We start from the raw sequence: 26,323 nt of genomic DNA on the forward strand, positions 1-26,323 counted from the left end.
TCCACATTTTTCTCACATATTATAGAATGTAATAAGTTAAATATCAATGCATTGGCAAGCATGATAAATGAATTATTATTAAGTGGTAATTGCCTAATGTTATATGTAACCTTTTGCATGCTCTTTGCATGGCTTATACGTACAATTACATAAAAAAATGTATCGGACAAATTATAAAATAACATAAAAACAAATTAAACATCCTACAAGCCCCAACTTTCCTCCAGACCTTATCTTCCCTTTAAAGTTGTATCAGTCGTCTCACCCTCTAATAAAACAGCCTTTTGAAAATGAACTGTGGAGAGGTGATATAATATTCTACCAGAGTTGTTTGAAATGTGGACACATGCTATCTCTGCAAATTACATCAAAAGCAAGAACAGATATTTTCTCAGATCCCTGCCTTGCTTATGTAACGAGAGCCTGGCCGTCTGCATTGGAGGGAAGATGTTGTGCAATACTGCAGTGTTCAGTCAGGTGCAACCAGCAGGGAGCTATTGCTTCAAGTTTCATTACTTCCCTGTGATTTCAGTCTCCATTTAGTACACATCATCATGGCTGAACATGTCAGTGATCTCAGGAAACATAAACAACCCGTCTATGACTAAAATAGGTTCCATCGTCACAAGTCTTCCACCATCTTCCAAATGACATCTTCCAAATGCTCAGCGAAGGAGAACTTTGGAAATAAATCATTAATTTCGCCAGAATCCTCAACTCATCTTGTAACTCATCAAATCCTTTATCTGACCCAACCCACCTTGTGCTACTCTACTGTAACTTGCCCATTAGGAAAACATCTACTCTCTCTCCTCAAGGAGCTATTTACAGGCAATAAAAAAATGAATGCACACACATCAAGAAATGGGGCCAAGGAGGAAAAAAAGTCTGTTAGAAGTTCCATCAGAATTACATTTCCAGTGTGTGTCTCTCTCTCTCTCCCTCTCACCCCATCCTGATAGTCATCATCAGCTCATTGCAAGTCTCACTCCCATTAACCTGTTCGAAGGTTGCGAGGAGAGGAAGTTACTTTCTTTTTTATATATATGTCCTCCTGTCCTCTCTTTCCTTCTCTCCCACCTTCCATCTCTCTCAGTAAGTATCACACAATATAGTTTATTTTTGAAATTACAGCAGGCCCGTTCAGCTGACCCCAGAGCATTGTGATAATGCAGTGTGGGAGTGGAGAATGCCTCTGATGAGGGTTCCAAACAGAACAGACGCTCTGGCCGGCACTTATGCCAGACAATAGTATATTTGTACTCAAGGAGAGGAACCTCTGCAGCAGGGGTTGTTTTTTTTAGCGGTTGGTTTGGGGGACATATCATTTTTTTGTACAACCTTTATTTAACTAGGAATGTCAGTTAAGAACAACTTTTTATTTTACAATGACGGTCTACCCCAGCCAAACCCTCCCCTAACCCAGACAACACTGGGCCAATTGTGCACTGCCCCATGGGACTCCCAATCGCAGCCAGTTGTGATACAGTCTGGGATTGAACCAGGGTCTGTAGTGACACCTCCAGCACTGAGATGCAGTGCCTTAGATCACTGCGCCCCTCAGGAGCCAACATAATCATAAATCATTTGTACCATGCATATTGACCACAATAAGCCCAAACAGATATAGTATTTGGCAAAAACATAATACTTTCGAACCTTGATTACATTGGGATACAGTCACGTCTCTGTATTTATGCCTGGGAATACTTCAAATAGATTCCCAAATTAATTTGAGCTGATTTATATTGATTTTACATGGGTCTTCAATGACAATTCTATATAAAAATAAATATATAAAACATCTCTTGGAGAACTTCAGCAGTGATTGTAATTGGCCCACCAATATTTCTTAAATTAAAACATTTAGTTGAAGACCTCTGTACTACAGTAACTCACTGGGAGGGAAGGGTTCCATCTAAGCTAGTTGGACAGATCCAGACATTCATTATGTGTCATGGAGAGGGAAAAATCAGGAAGTGAGGCCCTGCATAATCAGCTGTCACTTACTTTCTCCTGAATCCACCAATAGTGTATGCAAGGAGAAGAGTTCGCCAGGGCAGGTAGAGAGAATCCTTTGGAAGGGGGAACATATACTGTAGTTAGTGTACAGTGTGTGTGAGTGACTGACTGACTGACTGGATGTAGCAGCTTGAGGGCCGTGTTGTGTGATACACATGATGAATAGCCTCAGTCCAGTCAAGCGTGAGGAACATGAAGAGGAGGAGGTATCAGGTATAGGCATACAGGAATACTGTACTTTGATATTAAAATTACAGCCACTATGGCTTGGCCCAAAGCATGATAATCCCATTGTGCTGCAGGTCACAGCAGATAGAGAAGAGAAGCTGCCTCACTTCAAACAAAACTGCTTATGGCTGACGAGAACAAAAAACAACCATCAGAATAACATCAGCCTCCCACCTAAAGTAAGTGAATTAGGGAAAACGTCCATTTTAGATGATATATGGAAAGATATCATGAGATATTGAGAACGGAGAGAGAGACCAAACAATTAGATCAACATGGAGTTTAAAAAAAAATCACAGGCAGACCTTTACAGTTTGATCTCAAATATTTTCAAGATCCAATGGTTTTTCATTACACATTGTCTGCATTCATTACGAGGTGGGGAAATAAAATTGTGTTCTATGTATCTGACAGTTTTTCAGACAAATTCATCCTGTCAAGGTGCAGCCTCAACAAACTCACCAGATGGTGTTTATGTGAGCTGGAGATTTTGTTTCTTGTTCATGCGTCTCTTAAAGTGCAAGTGCTGTACTTAGCTACCAGGGGGAATGGGCCTAGAGAAAAGCTGAGGGATGGATGCAAAGCCTGACCATCCCAAAATTATAGCTTTAAACATGTTATACAGCTATACAGTGTGTACTTTTACGATGTTTAAAAACATTGTAGTATTACAAGTTTATTTCTTGGGTTCTGATGGGGTTTGACAGTTGCATTTATAAGTTATATTCTTCAACAATCAATGGGAATATATAATTAATTAATGGGCTTCCGAGTGGCGCAGTGGTCTCAAGCACTGCATCTCAGTGCTAGATGTGTCAACACAGACCATGGTTTGATCCCGAGCTGTATCACAACCGGCTGTGCCTGGGAGTCCCATAGGTCAGCGTACAATTGGCCCAGTGTTGTCCGGGTTAGGGGGGAGTTTGGCTGGGGTAGTCTGTCTTTGTAAAATAAGAATTTGTTCTTACTAACTTGTGGTAGCAGAGACAGCCGTTTATGACTAGGGTGGCAGGAGTCTTTTACAATGTGTAGGGCCTTCCTCTGACACCGCCTGGTGTAGAGGTTCTGGATGGTAGGAAGCTTGGCCCCAGTGATGTACTGGGCAGTACGCACCACCCTCTGTAGTGCCTTGCAGTCGGAGGCCGAGCAGTTGCCATGCCAGGCGGTGATGCAACCAGTCAGGATGCTCTCGATTGTACAGCTATAGAACCTTTTGAGAATCTGAGGACCCTTGCCAAATATTTTCAGTCTCCTGAGGGGGAATAGGGTTTGTCATGCCATCTTCACAACCTTCTTGTTGAGCTTGGACCATGTTAGTTTGTTGGTGATGTGGACACCAAGGAACTTGAAGCTCTCAACCTGCTCCACTACAGCCCCGTCGATGAGAATGGGGGCGTGCTCTGTCCTCTTTTTCCTATGATCCACGTTGTTATCAGTGATCAGGCTTACCACTGTTGTGTCATCGGCAAACTTAATGATGGTGTTGGAGTCGTGCCTGGCTGTGCAGTCATGAGTGAACAGGAAGTACAGGAGGGGACTGAGCACCCACTTCTGAGGGGCCCCTGTGTTGAGGATAAGTGTGTTGATGTGTTGTTACCTACCATTACCACCTGGGGGTAGCCCATCAGGGAGTCCAGGATCCAGTTGCAGAGGGAGGTGTATGGTCCCAGGGTCCTTAGCTTATTGATGAGCTTTGAGGGTGTTGAACGCTGAGCTGTAGTCAATGAATAGCATTCTCACATAGGTGTTCATTTTAACCAAGTGGGAAGGTCAGTGTGGAGTGCAATAGAGATTGCATCATCTATGGATCTGCTGGGGCGGTATGCAAATTGGAGTGGGTCTAGGGTTTCTGTGATAATGGTGTTGATGTGAGCCATGACTAGCCTTTCAAAGCACTTCATGGCTACAGACGTGAGTGCTACGGGTCAGTAGTTATTTAGGCAGGTTACCTTAGTGTTCTTGGGCACAGGGACTATGGTGTTATGCTTAAAACATGTTGGTATTACAGACTGACAGGGAGAGGTTGAAAATGTCATGCTCGCAGTACACGTCCTGGTAATCCATCTGGCCCTGGGGCCTTGTGAATGTTGACCTGTTGTGTTCGTTTCATGTTAATTAATTCTCTGTTCCTGGTCCAAAATGACCGCCCCATTATAGCTGATTATAAATCTATAATAATACATATATTATCACCAAATATTGTGTTAGATCTTTTTGTCAACTTAAGTTCTTGTGAACATTACAAGTTTTTAATTTCTATTTGCTATTTATGGCCTGCAGGTCTCATTGATCTGAGCTCATACAACTTGTTTTTGAGTTTTAAAAAAGCATATTGTATGGATTATTTTGACTATAACAAATACTCAGATGAAACATAGTGTTATTTATCAATGACTACTTTATGTCAAAGTTTAACAAGGACTCTCTCCTCCTCACCAGTGTTATGATCAAAGATATGATCAAGAGCCTCACATACAGTACATTGTTTGGTCATTGTGCTGCCACAGAATGAATAGTGAGCAAGGCCTCAAGAAAGCTTTATATACCAGAGCTGCGAGAAAAGTTCTACATATTATTGAAACAATGTTGCAGTTGTTTGTGAGAATGCCAACAGGTGTGGTTCCCGTGGGGGGAAAGTTATATTGGGGAAAGGTTCCCATGGGGGTTGCCATGGAAGCCAATAAGGGGAGTGAGGTGTGGTGTGTGTGCTCAAACACACATGCATGTGGTGGTCTGAGAGAGGAAGTGTGTCCATCTGATGAATGGGCATGTGTCTGAACTCAATTTTATACAATAATTGTAGTCTCACCCATTAATTTCTAATGACCGGAACACCACAGGAACACCACAGGTGTACAAATGTTAAATAAAACACAAAAATGTAATGACAATCACCAAAATGTATTTTGTGTGTTCAGATGCCCTGTGTGGACAAAGTCAGGGAACCTTATGATGATCAGATTAAACTACATTTTTCAGAGAGAAAACTTACAACGGTCCAATTCAACCGGAACACTCCAGGAGGGTTAAAGGTCTTACCCACATCGGCTGCGGAAAGCGTGATCACACAGTCTTCTGGAACAGCTGGTGCTCTCATGCATGTTTCAGTGTTATTTGCCTCGAAGCGAGCATAGACGTAGTTTAGCTCATCTGGTAGGCTTGTGTCACTGGGCAGCTCTCGGCTGTGCTTCTCTTTGTAGTCCTTAATATTTTGCGAGCCTTGCCACATCCGACGAGTGTCAGAGACAGTGTAGTATGATTTGATCTTAGTCCTGTATTGATTCTTTGCCTGTTTGATGGTTTGTTGGAGGCATAGCGGGATTTCCAGGGTTAGAGTCTCGCTCCTTGAAAGTGGCAGCTCTAGCCTTTAGCTCAGTGCAGATGTTGCCTGTAATCCATGGCTTCTGGTTAGGGTATGTACTTATGTTCACTGTTGGGATGACATCACCAATACAGTTGTTGATGAAGCCAATGACTGATGTGGTGTACTCCTCAATGCCATCAGAGGAATCCTGGAACATATCTGTGCTAGCAAAACAGCCCTGTAGCTTAGCATCTGCTACATCTGACCACTTTTTTATTGATCGAGTCACTGGTGCTTCCTGCTTTAATTTTTGCTTGTAAGCAGGAATCAGGAGGATAGAATTATGGTCAGATTTTCCAAATGGAGGTCGAGGGAGAGCTTTGTATGCGTCTCTGTGTGTGGAGTAAATGTGGTCTAGAGTTTTTTTTCCCTCTGGTTGCACAGTTAACATGCTGATAGAAATTTGACAAGACAGATTTAAGTTTCCCTGCATTAAAGTCCCCGGCTACTAGGATCGCCACCTCTGGGTGAGCGTTTTCCTGTTTGCTTAAGGCGGAATACAGCTCATTCAGTGCGGCTTTAGTGCCAGAATCAGTCTGTGGTGGTATGTAGACAGCTATGAAAAATACAGATGAAAACTCTCTAGGTAGATAGTGTGGTCTACAGCTTATCATGAGATACTCTACCTCAGGTGAGTAAAACCTTGAAACTTCCTTAGATATCGTGCACCAGCTGTTATAAAAATACATAGTCCGCCACCCCTTGTCCTACCAGATGCCTCTGTTCTGTCCTGCCTATACAGCGTATAACCAGCCAGCTGTATGTTGAAAATGTCATCGTTCAGCCACGACTCCGTGAAGCATAAGATATTACAGGCCCTCTGGCGCATTCTCTTCAAGAAAATGGCGGGGATCTGGGCCTGTTCCTGGAGAAGCAATATAACATTCACGTCAGGCTCGTCGGAAACGTTAAAGGAAAAAATGATTCTGCCAGTCCGTGCTGAGAATCACTCTGTGCTGAGTGTATTTACTTTTCATGTGTATTGGGCTGATGAATGTACATGAAGAATACTGCTATAACAGTGATATTGCTGTAATAGGGGTAGATAGGGCCTAAGAAAGTGCACAGTAAGCCTAAGACTCAAGGGTTATGCTGCTACTAAGCGTTGCATCCCTAGATCTTCAACATATTAGGTGGGCGGCAAGTAGCCTTATGGTTAAGAGTGTTGGGCCAGTAACCAAAAGGTTGCTGGTTTGAGTCCCTGAGCTGACTAGGTGATATCTGTCAATGTGCCTTTGAGCTAGGCACTTTATTTATCCTGTAAGTCATTCTGGATAAGAGCGTCTGCTGAATGACTGAAAATGTCGATATTAAATGATTTTCCAATTGTTCCGAACAGAACCGCTATTTTTTTCATTCTGTCCCAGTGTTCCAACCAGCATAATGAAGTTCTGAACCGATTCAAACCCCAAAAGCGTAGTGGTTCATATAGTTCCTTTTCGTAATTTTTTTTACCTGTGAAATCAACATTTTTACATTTAACTCATTATTTTACCACACCAATTAGCACGGATAGAGCAGCTGACTCTGGAACGTGTAAACTAGGTGTTTACATGTTTAATTGTTTAGAGCTGATGCGACTGACATTTCACAGGTGGGGAGAGAGTAAACGAGGGGAAGGGCTGATTCTTCATGATGTGAATTGGAATGTATTTAGGATATTACTAGCATTATAAACATTGCAGAATTATATACTATATTTGTAATAAAAAATAACATTATTTACCGGTTCTCATGTTTTGAAAATAGCGGTTCTATTCCAGAACACGAGAGATCACTTTAGTTCCTGGTTCCGTTTCTCTTCCTTGAAAAATTTTGTTCTTTTCCAGTTTTCAGTTCTGTTCCCTGAACCGGTTCCAACCCCCAAAGCAGTAAGTACCACACCACAACCCCTGCATATTACACATTTTACCATTTGGACATCCTTATAAAATACCCTTAAAGAAAATCCATCCATGGTAAAAGCTCACTAAATACTTCCGCAATAGAGAATATGGCATGAATAAAGGCTTGATCTGAGACTGTCATCAAATGCGTGGTAATTTTTCTTCTGTGGCACACGTTTCTGTCCTAAGGTTTGCTACTTGAGAACTTGGAGCATCTCTTCGAAATGTCAAGAACATTCCTCGATTCATGCTGTGGTTTCAAAACACCCTAAAATGATTTCTTGCTCTCAAACTTTGTTGAAAGCATTTTCTGCCCAGATATGCAAAAACCCAGAGGATTCATGTCTGAAGAAGCCTTTCATATGTTAATCGAATATTAGAGCTCATAAAGGTGAATCACTGAAGGATTTTGTTTTAATTCGTCCGGGGCATCATACTACACAAAGGTTAATTCTCCTATCCATGGGTAGATTCACATCATGGTTTGTAGATTGAAAAGGGCCTTTCTCTGGGATCGGTTTCATGTGTTCTCTTCTCTTCTATCGAGCGCCACAGTGGATTGTCGTCTGATTAATCTTAATGAATTATGCAAATCGCCTTTATCTCAAATGATTTAAGAATGTTTTTGTATTGTTTTATTAATGCACTTTTTTACTCTGTATAATCACGTAGCCCTTCTCTGAGGCGTTCAGTGTTTGTTATTCATTGCAAGCTCTTTATTAAATCCTTGTTGGTCTCTGGCGTATTGCATGCTGGAATGAGAAATTAGTCATTACTGTAATTTAATGATTTCTAAACCAAACAAGAGGCAACCTGGATCGCTAACCACATCACCCCGTATCACTCTATTCCCCGCAGTCTGGTATTTGGGGGCATGTCTCTCCTAAAATGTATACTTAATTAATTGCGTTCATTATCAGGAGCATCCTGAGTTGAATATACTATTTTAATTACAGCAGAGAATTGACAGACAAAATATCAAATGCCCTGAGTAAAGCACCGGCCTGATGAGAGTCTCTGGAAACCACTGTCATTGTGTTGCATTATGATGAAGGGCTTTTTGGTTTACTTAAATAACAGTAGGTTTACTATAAAAGGTAACGTGAAGTAAGGTAAAAATACACTGTGTGTTTCTCTTCACATGGACTAAATTACTTTTCTTGAGCTACTTTAAGCAACAGCTCACATAACTCATTCATGTTCATTTAAAGCAATCACTGAAACAGTGAATTGCAAAATGTCTCAAGGAACCTATTTAACTTCCAGTGCCATTTTTATGTAGGTGAATAATTAGGATTATTCAGATTAAATGAGTGTCAGCCTGCAACAGACATTTGTCTGGCCGCGACGATGGTAGAGGCCTCATTCCCCCCTATCTGAGATACCTACTGCAGCCCTCATCCTCCACATACAACACCCGTTCTGCCAGTCACATTCTGTTAATGGTCCCCAAAGCACACACATCCTTGGGTCGCTCCTCTTTACAGATCGCTGCAGCTAGCGACTAGAACGAGCTGCAAAAAACATCTCAATCTCTTCGTTCAAAGACTCAATCATGGACACTCTTACTAACAATTGTGGCTGCTTCATGTGATGTATTGCCCTTCTTGCCCTTTGTGCTGTTGTCTGTGCCCAATAATGTTTATACCATGTATTGTGCTGCTACCATGTTGTGCTGCTGTCATGTTGTGTCGCTACCATGTTGTTGTCATGTGTTTCTACCATGCTGTGTTTTCATGTGTTGCTGCCATGCTATGTTGTTGTCTTAGGTCTCTCTTTATGTAGTGTTGTGGTGTCTCTCTTGTTGTGATGTGTGTTTTGCCCTATATTTTTGTAGTATAAAAAGATATCTAGCTTCCACTCTAAAGTGTAGCTATTTTAAAAGTTTATTCTCTCTAAGGATGTTATTCCTCACCACTGAACCTTTACTGAGCAGTAATCTCTAAATGCACCACCTCAACCACTCCCACACCTACAGATGTTACACAAGTCAATTTACACTTCATCAAATATGTCCCTGATGTATCCGACAACACGGCATCTCTAATGACGTTGATAAACACATACATATATTCATTTCCATAAATACAGGCACCAATGCATGCCCGGGAACCATCTGTGAATAACAGATACTGTATATGATATTCATGTCTCAATTATCCTTACCATTACAGTAGAAGCAGAACCCCAAATTATAAGGTTACATATCCTGACATTACAGGGTTTTCTGGCGTTAGGTAGACCATAGGAGGATAATCAGCCCAGCTCCACCCGTGTCCTCCGTATATATCTGTTCTTCCTGTGAGATGCCTGCTTGTCTCTAACCTGTGTTTGGTTTACACAGGGAGGGGAATGGAGCTGTATGTTGATAAGGATATCAGAAATGATAATGGCAGTATATATATATCGGTGTGGAAATGTACGAATGTGCTATTCACCCTTGCCCCCCACAGCTTATGGCTGTAACACAAAACAGTCAGACGGTACAGCAGGCAGGACGGAGGCTGAGGATGCCCCACTTGGTTCCTCCCCCTGCTCAAGACTGAGCGTCCTGAATTGCATAGCCGGTTTATTTTCTTTAAGTTTTTAATGACATGCACTACGAATTTTAGGAAGACGCCTGTGAGAAATCCCAACAGGAAATCGCTCAGAATGCTGAAGCAGCTTTGTGCAAACGGGCTTTTGTTTATCAACTTTGGAAGATGGCAGGGTAATGGGGACTAAAAGTTGACCATTTTAGTTGGTTGCCCTTCATGACAATAAAGGTGTACTAGTACTACTGCATTGTGGGTCACTCAAGCAGCAGGACCAGATTTCTTGTTTACTATTTTACAGCAAAATATCAACAACAACAACAACAAAAATATGCTTTATTATTATTTTGAATTGCCATGCACATTTCATCATGAAAGGGGGAGGGGGTGGGGCAGAGTGCCATTTATAGTCTAATCCTGTCCATTAATTACTTGTTGGGTATAGAAATCAAAAATACTGGGTTGATGGTACAGCATATCAACAGAAAATTATGATTTGGATCCATCTCTGGATTTGGCATTGTTGAGATCGGAGCTCTTTGATGAACACAACTCTAAATTAATTCTGAGTGCTTTTCCCCTTCAATTATTCCACTATTTGCAGGACTGACTAATTGTAAATTAGTTCCAGTGTGGATCCTTGGAAAATTCTATTATGCTAATAGCATTACCCTTGCCTTACACAAGACATGTCCCACAGAGGCTGTGAGGGACTGTGACACCGATGTAAACAGGATTTTTTTGGTTACACCGTCTGAATATAAATCATGTAATCTAAGGGAATGAATGCATAATGCTGACCTCTGTGGCAGTTCATGGTTTCCCAAAGAATGAAAGTATTTGAGCTTCAGCAGTGGGAGAGGTGCTATGACGTCAGTGCAGTAAGATTGAGTTTCACTGACATCTTTCCTTTCCAAGCAGTTCATGGTTTTCCATTTTCTGACCTTTGTTTTCAAAATGCATCATCAACCCTCATGACAGAACAATGTAAGAATGACCCCTTTTAGTGTTGTTGTTATCCGGCCTCACATTAAGTTTGACATACAGTACTGTGCTGATATAGCTCAAACAAGTGCCTGTAATGTGGCAGTTGTATGCACAATTCGGTGTTGCATTTCTTTTGGTTGTTATTTTGTCTGTACGTTATTTGGTTGTCTTGTAAAGGTGACGTTGGCGATTTCGTAAAATGTATTTAGTTGTAGAGACATTTGAAACTATGATACAAAACCAAACCCTTTCTCGATTCAGTGACATCCTTTTGACATAGGTTTATTGAGATAATACTGACACTTTTACTCAATGTTGGTCACCAGGCTATTAAAAACAGATATTAAAACAGTTGGAGTTCAGCTTAATGTCATTTTAATTGGTTTGTTGAAACCATGGTGCCTTTAATTCAAGCACTGCAACATAGTAGTTAGTACTATTTTTCACTGTGGCATCTTCTTTGATGTCTCAAGTCTTCAAAAGCAGACCTGACAGTCCAACAGAATTACTAAAACCAAACACTTAATGCTTTAAAAAAAATCTAAAACCTTAAAAAGAAGAGATGTCTGCTTCATACAGTTAAAAATAAATGGATATGCTTATGATCTAAATCTCGAACACAAACACTTTGTTTTGGAGTCATTGAGCTTCTCTGTGGCAAAAAGAGGAAAAATATTTGAAAATGTCACGTCACATGTTTCGCATTAAGGTTTATCTTGCTTGCATAATCCACAGTTTTTGTTTTTACTGAATAAATACCTTGCAGGTTTGGATCTCCTACTGTAGCAGTTCATTGGAGGAAAAAACATAAACAATAATGGCTAGGAATTGGATCTAATCAGTAGTCCAGTAGTCTGGATAAGGTGGTTCTATGGGATCTAATCAGTAGTCCAGTAGTCTGTATAGGTGGTTCTATGGGATCTGATCAGTAGTCCAGTAGTCTGGATAGGTGGTTCTATGGGATCTGATCAGTAGTCCAGTAGTCTGGATAGGTGGTTCTATGGGATCTGATCAGTAGTCCAGTAGTCTGGATAGGTGGTTCTATGGGATCTAATCAGTAGTCCAGTAGTCTGGATAGGTGGTTCTATGGGATCTAATCAGTAGTCCAGTAGTCTGGATAGGTGGTTCTATGGGATCTAAATCAGTAGTCCAGTGTATGGATAGGTGGTTCTATGGGATCTAATCAGTAGTCCAGTGTCTGGATAGGTGGTTCTATGGGATCTAATCAGTAGTCCAGTGTCTGGATAGGTGGTTCTATGGGATCTAATCAGTAGTCCAGTAGTCTGGATAGGTGGTTCTATGGGATCTCCAAGTCAAGTCTCTGCTCTGCATCCATACAGTGGAATTTCAGTGTTTCCTTTTTTTCCCTTATTGGTCCCTGGTTCCATCCCACAATCCTTCAATACATAGTCTTCACATCCAAGAAGTCCCTGTGGTTTCTGTCAAGGAAGAGATGACTGATGCCAAGTCTTCAGATCCAGGACAGACAGCACTATCGTGTGACCTGTAAACAGGGGAGATAGCAGGATGTTAGTTAATACTAATGGGCAACGCTACAGATTTAAACTAGGATTTGGTGCTATTTATGACACATGGCAGTGTGTAAAAACCTCAGTCAATCTGACCCCGCTGCTGGACTACAAACCCACGATAAGAAGATTGAGTGATTAATTACACAACATGGATGGAGCGTTGTTTATTCCAAAAGGTCCATCTCTAAGTACTAAGCACCACACCACACTGTCTATTACTGTGTAAATATATATCTGTCTTATTGTGTAGATCAATCTGTCAAACGTGCTGCATACACCAGGCTGTGTTTGAATCCCCAGCTGTCACGACCATCACCCACCTGTCCTAGGGTGTCCGAGTCAAATAGTGTAGTGTAGTGTATGTCAGAAATGGTACAGTAGGTCTGGTAGGTTTTATGTAATGAGATGTACTGTACACACGGTAATGGTGTAGATTGATTTCAAAACATGAGGCACATGATCCATTTTGACACCCTGCGAGCATAAGTATTTCACTGAATATTAATCCAAAGGGCCCTCACAAAGTACAGTAACTATGGCATGTGCCATCTTTGCTGTTTTCATGGTCATAAAAGGAATGATGTTAGTTGTCCTCTCTTTGGTGTTTTGCCCTTTAAGTAGAATACACATTTAGAGCCCTAGTTTAATTCAAAAATAGAATTATAGGTTCAGGGGTATGTCATAAAATATTTGAGCTATTTTCACAATCGGAATATAGGTGCAGTAGCTGGCGGTGGTGCGAACGGGCTGGATTTTGATGAATAAACATGTTGTGGGTGTGTCAACGTGCTCCATGGCTAAATGTGGTTGCTTCAAGTTGTGTGTTTACGATCGTTTATGTATTGCGTTGTCATCAACTCCAATTCGAATGTTATTCCGTTATAGCTTAGTTTGTTAAATAGCCTGCCTCATACTTGCTAAATTGTATGTTGAACATGTTTGCAGTACACATTGTTCGAATTGTATTGCTTCAATATGGAAATACATTGTTAAACATAGGCTACAGCATTCACACTGATAAAGGGTCTAGGACTACTGTAAATTGCAATTGGGACATATACATGACAAACATAGTCAATAAGCAATATTAAATTCACTAGGCTATTGATAAGGCCTAAAATGACTTTGTATGACTAATACAATTATAATGAAAATGAAACAACTTATTTTAAATAGGCTGTCTAAATACAGTTCCAGGCACCATAATTGCTCCCCATGGGCGTATAATACAGACAGACTATGGAGGGTTTTACGCACATCAAAAATGTTCACAGGAGCTCGACAAAGATCCAAAATAAAGAGAGAGGGTGAATGTCCACTCACTGTTATACTGCTCCCAAATGTAATGTCTTATAAACATCATGGAACCATTTTACAGATCATATTTGCACTTCTCTGGAAATAGCAGATGAAATTGCATTGCATTCGAGCCATATATAGTGCCTTGACCCCTTGACTTTTTCCACATTTTGTTACGTTACAGCCTTATTCTAAATAGATGAAATCGTTTTTTTCCCTCATCAATCTATACACAATACCCCATAAAGACAAAGCAAAAACGTTTTTTTAAAACAAACAATACAAACCTGAAAAAATAATTTACATAAGTATCCAAATCAAACTTTATTTGCCACATGCGCCGAATATCAAGTGTAGACTTTACCGCGAAATGCTTACTTACAAGCCCTTAACCAACAGTGCAGTTCAAGAAGAAAATATTTACCAAGTAGGCTAAAATAAAAAACACAATAAGAATAACAATAACGAGGCTATGTACAGGGGGAGCCGGTACCGAGTCCGTGTAAAGGAGTACAGACTAGTTGAGGTAATCTGTACATGTAGGTGGGGAGCGAAGTGACTATGCATAGGTAACAAACAAACAGGGAGTAGCAGTCGTGAAGAGGGCACTCTATCACAAACGGCTGGTGGAGTGCTAGAAAGATGGTTGTCCTTCTGGAAGGTTCTCCCATCTCCACAGAGGAACTCTAGAGCTCTATCAGAGTGACCATCAGGTTCTTGGTCACCTCCCTGACCAAGGCCCTTCTCCCCCGATTGTTCAGTTTGCCTGGGCGGCCAGCTCTAAGAAAAGTATTGGTGGTTCCAAACTTCTTCCATTTAAGAATGATGGAGGCCACTGTGTTTTTGGGGACCTTCAATGCTGCAAATATGTTTTGGTAATCTTCCCCAGATCTGTGGCATGACACAATCCTGTCTCGGAGCTCTACGGACAATTTCTTTGACCTCATGGGCTGGTTTTTGCTCTGACATGCACTGCCAACAGTGTGACCTTATATAGACAGGTGTGTGTCTTTCCAAATCATGTCCAATCAATTGAATTTACCACAGGTGGACTTCAATCAAGTTGTAGAAACATCTCAAGGATGCTCAATTTCAAACAGGATGCACCTGAGCTCAATTTCGAGTCTCATAGCAAAAGGTCTGAATACTTATGAGAAGTAAATAAGGTATTTCTGTTTTTTGTTGTTAATAAATTTGCAAACATTTCTAAACTGTTTTCACTTATTATTGTCATTATTGTAACAATCTTTGTTGGAAGGATGGTCGGACCAAGATGCAGCGTGGGGTAGGTTAATCATTTTTTATTTATGATGACCGGCACAAAACAAGAAAGAGTAACAAACGAAAACGCACAGTTTTGTAGGGCTAAAAAGCAACAATACAAAATCAAGATCGCACAAACAACAGGTGGGAAAAGACTGCCTAAATATGACCCCCAATCAGAGACAATGATAGACAGCTACCTCTGATTGGGAACCATACCAGGCCAACATAGAACATAAAAAACTAGACTACCCACCCTAGTCACACCCTGGCCTAACCAAAATAGAGAAATAAAAGGTTATCTAAGGTCAGGGCGTGACAATTATGGGGTATTGCGTGTGGATTGATGAGAAAATCCAATAATGTAATACATTTTTGAATACAGCTGTAACGTAACAAAATGTGGAAAAAGTGAAGGGGTATGAATACTTTCTGAAGGCACTGTACATTCTGAACATAAACCAATGGATGGTGAATCTTTCTAATAAAATGTGTTTTTTAATCAAATTAAACAAAAAACAATCCATCTGTTTTTTTTAAACAACAATATTTCTAAATAGGATTGGGTCAGAAGCATGATATTATCAATCACATCTTCGGCAGGAGGCATGGATGTTTGTCCTATCCATTGAAGGTTTTTTGAAGAGTATACAGTAACCCTACAATAGGCCTAGTTACAACAAACATTGGCTTCAACATGGAAATAATCATCTGCACACATTGCATTCACATTTCGAAAATTCACTGTGTGTTTGAGCCATTGACAATTGGACATTGCCCAAACGTTATAATAAGATTAGTTTACCATCGCCATTGATATGATCTGTTTGTGACTTTGCCACATGAAAGACAAACAAACAAACAGGGAAATATAGCCTAGACTTCAAGCGGCTTCAACACCAAGGAAAAACGATAAGCAGTCTCAATAACAATCGCAATAATAAGCAATCGCAATAACTTGATGTTCCGAAACATTTCCGCTAAAACCCGCTTTTGGTAAGTCTTAAATATCACCAGTAGGGCTGCTTGAAATTGACACATTGGTGCATGTTTTTAATGACACGCTTTAAATATTTCCACCCTCCCACCTCAGCGCAAGCAAGCTAATACAAGACAGGTAACTTACCAACCCTGGTGTTAGAGCTCGAAAATGCCAGTGTGCCAGTGTTTACATGACAAAATTGCAAACTATCATGTGTTTGACACTAGCGCCGCCTTAACAGCAGCTGAAACTAGAGCCCCTAGTATCCATAATTATAAGTGGGGCTTGTTATCAGAGAGTGGCACACGCATGCATGGGTGTTCCTATTTGTGTCTGGGCACCTATTAGTGTCATTCAATTACCGAGTGGCAGGGGCTCCACGGTCTTGGCCTGGAAAGCGGTAGTGTCAGGTGACATGAGGTGTCAGTGCCCCACAGCACACTGTTCCAAGGTATGCCTCATCCCAGTCGGGCCATGGAGGGTCTCACTCTCACTCTCAGATTTCACACACACAAACATCTAATAACTAAAAATACATTGGCCTGTAATTTTGTTCACGGGCACTGAAACAGGGAACATAAGACTCACCCCTCGCTGTTTCAGGAGGCACAGTTTAATCTTCACATGGCAGTGACACTCGTCAGGATGCTGGTCGTGTGTGTATGTGCGTGTGGAGAGGAGTGACTGTGTGGTTTGGTTCCATTCCAGGACACTGCGTGAAGTCTTCAAACAGAAGAGGCTCAATGCGTACAAGCCAGCAGGTTCTCCAGTCTCACCATTAGCTACACCACAGATTGTCAAAGCATGCATCCTACAGTACGAAGCTACTAGAAGAATGAAATGCCAAAAAAGTGGATAAGTCCTGACTTATATTCCATAACGAGTAACCAGACCCATATGACAACAAAAGGTGTTACATATTCTTATTATATTGCTATGCTGCTGCATATTGGAATTCTAGTTATATCCACGCAATATGTGATCAGGTTTAAACACCTAGAGAATCATATAATGAAAAACAATTTACATGCTAGTTATGTGAGAGCAGTTTCGGGTGCTGATGTGAGGGTTTTGTGGAGGAGACCGGGGTTACCAGTGGGCGAACCACACGAATGGAAAGAAGAACAAAGGAGGTTTTGATGCTTAAGCTGTGTAGGCCTATAAAGGGATAAAAGACCGCACTTGACTAGTCAGGCTCAAACTAACCCGATTCAAAGCATCACGGACAAACGAACAAATGCTTACCACTGATAAAGAAGCACAATCTTTGTTATTTTGATTTTGTTCTCTACTTATCGACTGTACGGATTTCATAATCTTTTAGGGGTTCTATGCAGTGAAATATAGTCAATTATTGGCTTGCCTACAGAAAGTGTCTTGTCTATCTGTGAAAGTTGTAAAAGAGTCATCAAAAGGTAGAGGGTCTCATTCCACTGTCTTTACTGGTGCCCTAAAAGCCCAAACTGCAGAGTCAATCTCAGATTTCAGACAGAGCCTCATGGTCCTTAAGAAACAGATCAATGATCGATACAATGATTTAGGGCATCTTTCAGGCCATATATCGACTACTTCGGTATTGATGGAATTACCAGATGGTATCTTTTATCTCCCAAACTATTAAAAGGATGTATATCAGCCATACTCAAAAGCAGATGGCTAATTGTTTTTTTTTTGGGGGGACTCAGTCAGGCTTTTGAAATGTGGTAGTGCAAGGGCAGTCATCCTCTTGGAATGTCATTCACTGACAGACATTAGAAAGCTATTTATAACCTGTCAGATATGTCCAGTTGATCAGCTAGCCCATGTTAGCTAGCAGGTTAGTTCAGCTAACCAGCTATCTACATCTTGTACTTATCATGGCCAGATCACGTGCCCAGCAGCATTGAACCCCAGGGAGTCCCCATTGATTTTGTTGAGTCACTCAGGTATCATATGAACACATATAAGATATGGCAAAATGTGTAGAATTGCAGGAAATTAGCTTTAAAACTGCTAAATGTTCTCTAGACCAATAAGAGGGGTGTGAAATTATTTTAAATGTTTGGGCTCCATGGGTCTTGATTTGGAGGTTTGTTACTACGCCAATAAATTACAATATCCATCCGGACCTTTGCCAATTTGTGTGACCAGACCTTCTGAAATAGTAGCATCCCCACTGTATATTATATACAGTGCCTTGCGAAAGTATTCGGCCCCCTTGAACTTTGCGACCTTTTGCCACAATTCAGGCTTCAAACATAAAGATATAAAACTGTATTTTTTGTGAAGAATCAACAACAAGTGGGACACAATCATGAAGTGGAAAGACATTTATTGGATATTTCAAGCTTTTTTAACAAATCAAAAACTTAAAAATTGGGCGTGCAAAATTATTCAGCCCCCTTCAGTTAATACTTTGTTGCCCCACCTTTTGCTGCGATTACAGCTGTAAGTCGCTTGGGGTATGTCTCTATCAGTTTTGCACATTGAGAGACTGACATTTTTTCCCATTCCTCCTTGCAAAACAGCTCGAGCTCAGTGAGGTTGGATGGAGAGCATTTGTGAACAGCAGTTTTCAGTTCTTTCCACAGATTCTCGATTGGATTCAGGTCTGGACTTTGACTTGGCCATTCTAACACCTGGATATGTTTATTTTTTAACCATTCCATTGTAGATTTTGCTTTATGTTTTGGATTTGGAAGACAAATCTCCGTCCCAGTCTCAGGTCTTTTGCAGACTCCATCAGGTTTTCTTCCAGAATGGTCCTGTATTTGGCTCCATCCATCTTCCCATCAATTTTAACCATCTTCCCTGTCCCTGCTGAAGAAAAGCAGGCCCAAACCATGATGCTGCCACCACCATGTTTGACAGTGGGGATGGTGTGTTCAGGGTGATGAGCTGTGTTGCTTTTACGCCAAACATAACGTTTTGCATTGTTGCCAAAAAGTTCAATTTTGGTTTCATCTGACCAGAGCACCTTCTTCCACATGTTTGGTGTGTCTCCCAGGTGGCTTGTGGCAAACTTTAAACAACACTTTTTATGGATATCTTGAAGAAATGGCTTTCTTCTTGCCACTCTTCCATAAAGGCCAGATTTGTGCAATATACGACTGATTGTTGTCCCATGGACAGAGTCTCCCACCTCAGCTGTAGATCTCTGCAGTTCATCCAGAGTGATCATGGGCCTCTTGGCTGCATCTCTGATCAGTTTTCTCCTTGTATGAGCTGAAAGTTTAGAGGGACTGCCAGGTCTTGGTAGATTTGCAGTGGTCTGATACTCCTTCCATTTCAATATTATCGCTTGCACAGTGCTCCTTGGGATGTTTAAAGCTTGGGAAATCTTTTTGTATCCAAATCTGGCTTTAAACTTCTTCACAACAGTATCTCGGACCTGCCTGGTGTGTTCCTTGTTCTTCATGATGCTCTCTGCGCTTTTAACGGACCTCTGAGACTATCACAGTGCAGGTGCATTTATACGGAGACTTGATTACACACAGGTGGATTGTATTTATCATCATTAGTCATTTAGGTCAACATTGTATCATTCAGAGATCCTCACTGAACTTCTGGAGAGAGTTTGCTGCACTGAAAGTAAAGGGGCTGAATAATTTTGCACACCCAATTTTTCAGTTTTTGATTTGTTAAAAAAGTTTGAAATAAATGTCCAATAAATTGTGTCCCACTTGTTCTTCAAAAAAATACAGTTTTATATCTTTAAAGCCTGACATGTGGCAAAAGGTCGCAAAGTTCAAGGGGGCCGAATACTTTCGCAAGGCACTGTAGAGTCTATAGGTTACCAGTGTTTCTACATGGTGTATGGGTGGGGGTCCATTTACAGCAGTGTATTGTTATGTACTGACAATGTGTAAAAAAAAAGTTTCACTAACACAGACAGCTTAACACCTCTTAAGGATCGGCCCCTTTTTTTCAATTTTCGCCTAAAATGACATACCCAAATCTAACTGCTTGAAGCAAGGATATGCATATTCTTGGTACCATTTGAAAGGAAACACTTTGAAGTTTGAGGAAATGTGAAAGGAATGTAGGAGAATATAACACATTAGATCTGGTAAAAGATAACAAAGAAACCTCCCCCCTTTTTTTGTACCATATTTGAATTGCAAGAGAAAGGCCATAATGTATTATTCCAGCCCAGGTGCAATTTATATGTTGGCCACTGGATGGAATCAGTGTATGTGCACGTTTTACGACTGATCCAATGAACCATTGCATTTCTGTTCAAAAGGTTGTATCAAGACTGCCCAAATGTGCCTAAATTGTTTATTAATAACTTTTCAGAACTGTGCACTCTCCTCAAATGGTATTCTTCCACTGCAATAGCTACTGTAAATTGGACAGTCAGATTAACAATAATTTAAGCTGTCTGCCAATATCAGATATTTTATTTTATTTTTATTTATTTCACCTTTATTTAACCAGGTAGGCTAGTTGAGAACAAGTTCTCATTTGCAACTGCATAGCATAGCAATTCGACACCTACAACAACACAGAGTTACACATGGAATAAACTAAACAGAGTCAATAATACAGTAGAACAAAAGAAAACAAAAAGTCTATATACAGTGAGTGCAGTGATGCTTTGTCTATGTCCCGGGAAATGTTCTTGTTACTTACAACCTCATGGTAATCGCATTAGCCTACGTTAGCTCAACCGTCTAGCAGGTTACCCTCCGAAGAAGTTTTAATTCAATTGCTGTTAGAGGCACATTGTCTGTGGTAAAAATGAAATGTAAAAGCTAATTTGTGTAAATGTTTGGTATGAAATTGTTTTGAAAGGAGGATATGATTTCACACAGCTTTACATATTGAATCATACACATTAATGTGGGCCCACATTTACATAAAGGCCTCATCCATTGCCATGATATCATGGAATGGGATTACATGAAACTGTTAGCAAACTTTACACTCGAACCCCCAGCGCTTAAAGAGAAAAAAATATGATGTGAAATGAATCATACCAGCTGTATTTCTATATTTTGAAAGTTAAATATACTGAAAACTTGATTGCTGACACAGAAAACATTTTGGAACTATATCATTAATGGACTAATGAAATAAATACAAAAATATCATTTTTGGTTTTCCTTTAACCCTCTCAAACCTGTCAAATGATTTTTATCAAAATACAATAGGATTTGATTGACAGTGGGATTGACATATCTGCACTAGCATTGAGTTCTCAACCACGTAACATCACGTGAGGCAAGGCTTACAATGAATAAAAAGTAAACTCTTACACGACAGTGGACCTACTGTATACAAACAACGGCCATGGGTCCTAAGGTCCCGGATTCATTCAAGCTATTCCACTCAGCTCTTAGTCCAAACACAAAAAGCCCTTTGTATAGGTCTTATACAACCTTACATCTTCTCATCACCAACATGCAGGTAATTATTTCTAAAAGTAACATCATTAATACCTTCCTGAGAATTGGCTCTGTGCACCGCTTTTTAGGTGCGATGTGTGTTGATTGATATGATGTGAAAGCGGGGGTGAGGGTATGACCCATGACCTTACTGACAGGCTTCTAACCCCTGCACTCTTAGAAAGAGGTGCTATGTGGAACCATACAGGGTTCTTTGGTTTGTCCTCATGGGGGAGCCCATTTTGGTGCTAGGTAGAACCCTTTGCAGACAGTTCTACCTAAAAAAACATATATGTAGGGTTCTTCGTAGAACCCCCTGTATATGGTTCTACCTAGAACCTTCTGTGAAGGGTTCTAACAAAAACAATTTTATCATTCTAAAGGTTCTTCCTAGAACCCTCTATGAACAGTTCCACCAGCGTTATTGGCCTTTACAATTAAATGATTTATGGCATATATTATATACAGTACCAGTCAAAAGTTTGGACACACCTACTCATTCAAGGGTTTTTCTTTATTTGTACTTTCTACATTGTACAATAAAAGGGAAGACATCAAAACTATGAAATAACACATATGGATTCATGTGGTAACCCAAAAAGTACCTGTTTCCTCCAGCTTCTTCACAAGGTCTTGTGCTGTTGTTCTGGGGGATTGATTTGCACTTTTCGCACCAGAGTAAATTCATCTCTAGGAGACAGAAAGTGTTCATTTGCATTAACTGCACCTATAGTTACTAGCCTCAGAAACTGCAGCCCAAATAAATGCTTCAGAGTTCAAGTAACAGACACATCACAACATCAACTGTTCAGAGGAGACAGCGTGAATCAGGCCATGGTTGAATTGCTGCAAAGAAACCATCACTAAAGGACACCAATAAGAAGAAGATACTTGCTTGGGCCAAGAAACACGAGCAATGGACATTAGACCGGTGGAAATATGTCCTTTGGTCTGATGAGTCCAATAGTGCGATTTTTGGTTCCAACCGCCGTGTCTTTGTGAGATGCAGAGTAAGTGAACGGATGATTTCAGCATGTGTGGTTCCCACTGTGAAGCATGGAGGTGGAGGTGTGATGTTGTGAAGGTGCTTTACTGGTGACACTGTTGGTGATTTGTTGAATTCAAGGCACACTTAACCAGCATGGCTACCACAGCATTCTGCAGCGATACGCCATCTGGTTTGCGCTTAGTGGGACTATAATTTGTTTTTCAACATGGCAATGACCCAAAACACACCTCCAGGCTGTGTAAGGACTATTTCACCAAGAAGGAGAGTGATGGAGTGCTGCATCAGATGAACTGGCCTCCACAATCAGCCAACCTCAATCCAATTGAGATGTTTCGGGATGAGTTGGACCGCAGAGTGAAGGAAAAGCAGCCAACAAGTTCTCAATATATGTGGGAACTCCTTAAAGACGGTTGGAAAAAGCATTCCTCATGAAGCTAGTTGAGAGAATGCCAAGCGTGTGTAAAGCTGTCATCAACGCAAAGGGTGGCTACTTTGAAGAATCTCAAATATAACATGTATATGGATTTGGTTAACATTTTTGGTTTTGATGTCTTCACTACTATTTTACAATGTACAAAATAGTAAAATAAAGAAAAAACACTTGAATGAGTAGGTGTGTCCAAACTTTCCCCTTTTCTGTATCTCATAAGTCCTTTCGCTGAGGGTCTAGTTATACCCAGGGCTTAATTTGAGCCAGATCCTGCTGGAACAGGATCCGGCACCTTGAAGGTTTTGGACTGTTTTGTTCCAGAACCTATTTGTCAGGAATCGGTACCTCTTGTGCAATGTAAAAATCACATAACTAGATTGAAATTCACTTTCTATGATCTATCCCCTTCTGCTCTGATAGACATGAGCCTGCAACATTAATCTCTTCAGCATTGCACTTCATAATTTATTTCCTAATAGAATCATAGTTTCGCAAAGGGTTCTGGAGGAGCTGCCAAAGTTATTGAGCGACAGTACTGCTGTCTGTTCTGAAAGAACAGTGGCAAAAAAAACTACCACAGAGGATCGATAGCTTATTTTACAAATAGCCTAGCTGTGGAGTGTAGTCCGATAACAAGGCATAGCCTACAGTCGGGAACACTCGTCAATCTGTCAGTGAACAAACAGCATGCAGACAAAACTGGCTATTCGCAGTATTTCAAAAAGCCTTCAATCGTTGGGAAACAAAGGTTAGAAAGCAAATGGCTCCTGCTGAAAAGAAAAGACTCTAATATGTCAGCTGTAGGCTACCAAAATATTTGATCACCTTCCAAATATTGTTTTACAAAGTAAGTAAAACAAGAGAGAGGCTTTTCAAATGAGAGCATAGGCCATCACCAGCAAGTGAGCTGCGCATCATTGGGAGAGTCAGTGAAACTGGATTTTCTTTTTAGGACTATCATTTCCTCTTCATATTGTAGCATACAATATGTGTCTCCACACACCTAGCCTAGGCTAATGATAGATTCAAGACAAGGTCATTTCCATTGATCTCAGATTCTCAGTCAGCGTCAAAGTAGTGTGTCATTTCGATCATTTGTGCAGTATTATGGTGCTTTCAAGACAACTGGGAAATCTGGAGGGAAAAAAATGAATTATGACGTCAGTGGTCTTCAGGTTGGAAAGTCTGAGCTCTAGAAAGAGGCCAGAGTTCCTCCCTTGGAATTCCGAATTGGATGACCTTTCCAAAAAAATTATCCCAGTCGGAGCTCGTTTTTTCACGATTTCCCAGTTGTCTTGATCACACTGAAGTCAAAAGTCAGAGATTTCCCAGCTCAGAGTTCCTAGTTGAATGCGGCATTAAAACAGATTATGCCAATGTCTCCAGTCATGTAAAAAAATATGAATTGCGTTTATAAAAGACCCAAAATTTACCGGACGCTAGGCCACATACTCGTCTGTGCCTCTTACTAGTCTATGCCACAAAGCAAATGCGATGCTATGCATTCAAAGCTTTATTTTAGAGGTAATATTTTTCTCATGCGTTCCGGTACCTCGGAGCTCCCCAGGTCACCCCACTCTTGCTCTCACTTCTTGTTCCGGCACTTCCCGATAACAAAATAAGCACTGGTTAAACCCTAACACAGTTGTGTTAGGAAACCCCTGGTTTACAGGTCACATCAGGCATGCGAGACCCATTATACTTACTTGCAAAGTTATGTGTAATTCCTATTGGAATCCAGCCAGAGTTATGATATTCAACAAGAGGTATCACCCGCAACATGAATTCAGAATCACTGCCAGAATAGGGAGGATTGAATAATGAAAGAACCTCAACGATCTAATTTGGAACAACCATCACAGTAACCGGTGCAATAAGTCTAACTACTAACAGATTGGTTTAGTTTTATTTATCTTTGTGTAGCATAAACATTCATCAACCAATCAATGTACAGTTGAAGTCGGAGGTTTACATACACCTTAGCCAAATACATTTAAACTCAGTTTTTCACAATTCCTGACATTTAATCCTCGTAAAAATTCCATGTCTTAGGTCAGCTAGGATCACCACTTTATTTTAAGAATGTGAAATGTCAGAAAAATAGTAGAGAGAATGATTTATTTCAGCTATTATTTCTTTCATCACATTCACAGTTGGTCAGAAGTTTACATACACTCAATTAGTATTTGGTAGCATTGCCTTTAAATTGTTTAACTTGGGTCAAATGTTTCGTGTAGCCTTCCACAAGCTCCCAAAATAAGTGGGTAAATGTTGGCCCATTCCTCCTGACAGAGCTGGTGTAACTGAGTCAGGTTTGTAGACCTCCTTTGCTCACACACACCTTTTCAGTTCTGCCCACAACTTTTCTATGGGATTGAGGTCAGGGCTTTGTGATGGCCACTCCAATACCTTGACTTTGTTGTCCTTAAGCCGTTTTGCCACAACTTTGTAAGTATGCTTGGGGTCATTGTCCATTTGGAAGACCCATTTGTGACCAAGCTTTAACTTCCTGGCTGATGTCTTAAGATGTTGCTTCAATAAATCCACATAATTTTCCGTCCTCATGATGCCATCTGTTTTGTAAGGTGCACCAGTACCTCCTGCAGTAAAGCACCCCCACAACACGATGCTGCTAACCCTGTGCTTCATGGTTGGGATGGTATCTTTGGCTTGCAAGCGTCCCCCTTTTTCCTCCAAACATAACGATGGTCATTATGGACAAACAGTTTAATATTTGTTTCATCAGACCAGAGGACATTTCTCCAAAAAGTACGATCTTTGTTACAAACCGTAGTCTGGCTTTTCTATGGCGGTTTTGGAGCAGTGACTTCTTCCTTGCAGAGCAGCCTTTCAGGTTATGTAGATATAGGACTCATTTACTGTGGATATAGATACTTTTGTACCTGTTTCCTCCAGCATCTTCACAAGGTCCTTTGCTGTTGTTCTGGGATTGAATTGCACTTTTTGCACCAAAGTACATTCATCTAGGATACAGAACGTGTCTCCTTCCTGAGCAGTACGATGGCTGCATGGTCCCATGGTGTTTATACTTGCGTACTATTGTTTGTACAGATGAACGTTGTACCTTCAGGCGTTTGGAAATTGCTCAAAAGGATGAAACAGACATGTGGAGGTCTACAATTCTTTGGCTGGTTTCTTTTGATTTTCCAAAGAGGTATTGAGTTTGAAGGTAGGCCTTGAAATACATCCACAGGTACACCTACAATTGACTCAAATTATGTTAATTAGCCTATCAGAAGCTTCTAAAGCCATGACATAATTTTCTGGGATTTCCAAGCTGTTTAAAGGCACAATCAACTTCTAACCCACTGGAATTGTGATAAGTGAAATAATCTGTCTGGAAACAATTGTTGGAAAAATGACTTGTGTCATGCACAAATTAAATGTCCTAACCAAC

General features: G+C 40.6%; 1 protein-coding gene across 2 annotated transcripts in view; it reads right to left on the reverse strand.

Moving 5' to 3' along the window:
* Positions 1-11,287: 11,287 nt before the first annotated feature.
* The window catches only part of LOC112254211 (chemokine-like protein TAFA-2), a 188,883-nt gene continuing 173,847 nt past the window's right edge, over positions 11,288-26,323 (reverse strand). For both annotated transcript variants that reach the window (XM_024426550.2, XM_024426549.2), the window contains exon 5: positions 11,288-12,525. In XM_024426550.2, the coding sequence (XP_024282318.1) occupies positions 12,514-12,525 (12 nt within the window). In that variant the 3' untranslated portion in view covers positions 11,288-12,513. The remainder of the gene's footprint in view (positions 12,526-26,323) is intronic.

Source organism: Oncorhynchus tshawytscha, linkage group LG07 (assembly GCF_018296145.1).
Source record: "Oncorhynchus tshawytscha isolate Ot180627B linkage group LG07, Otsh_v2.0, whole genome shotgun sequence".
NCBI lineage: Eukaryota > Metazoa > Chordata > Actinopteri > Salmoniformes > Salmonidae > Oncorhynchus > Oncorhynchus tshawytscha.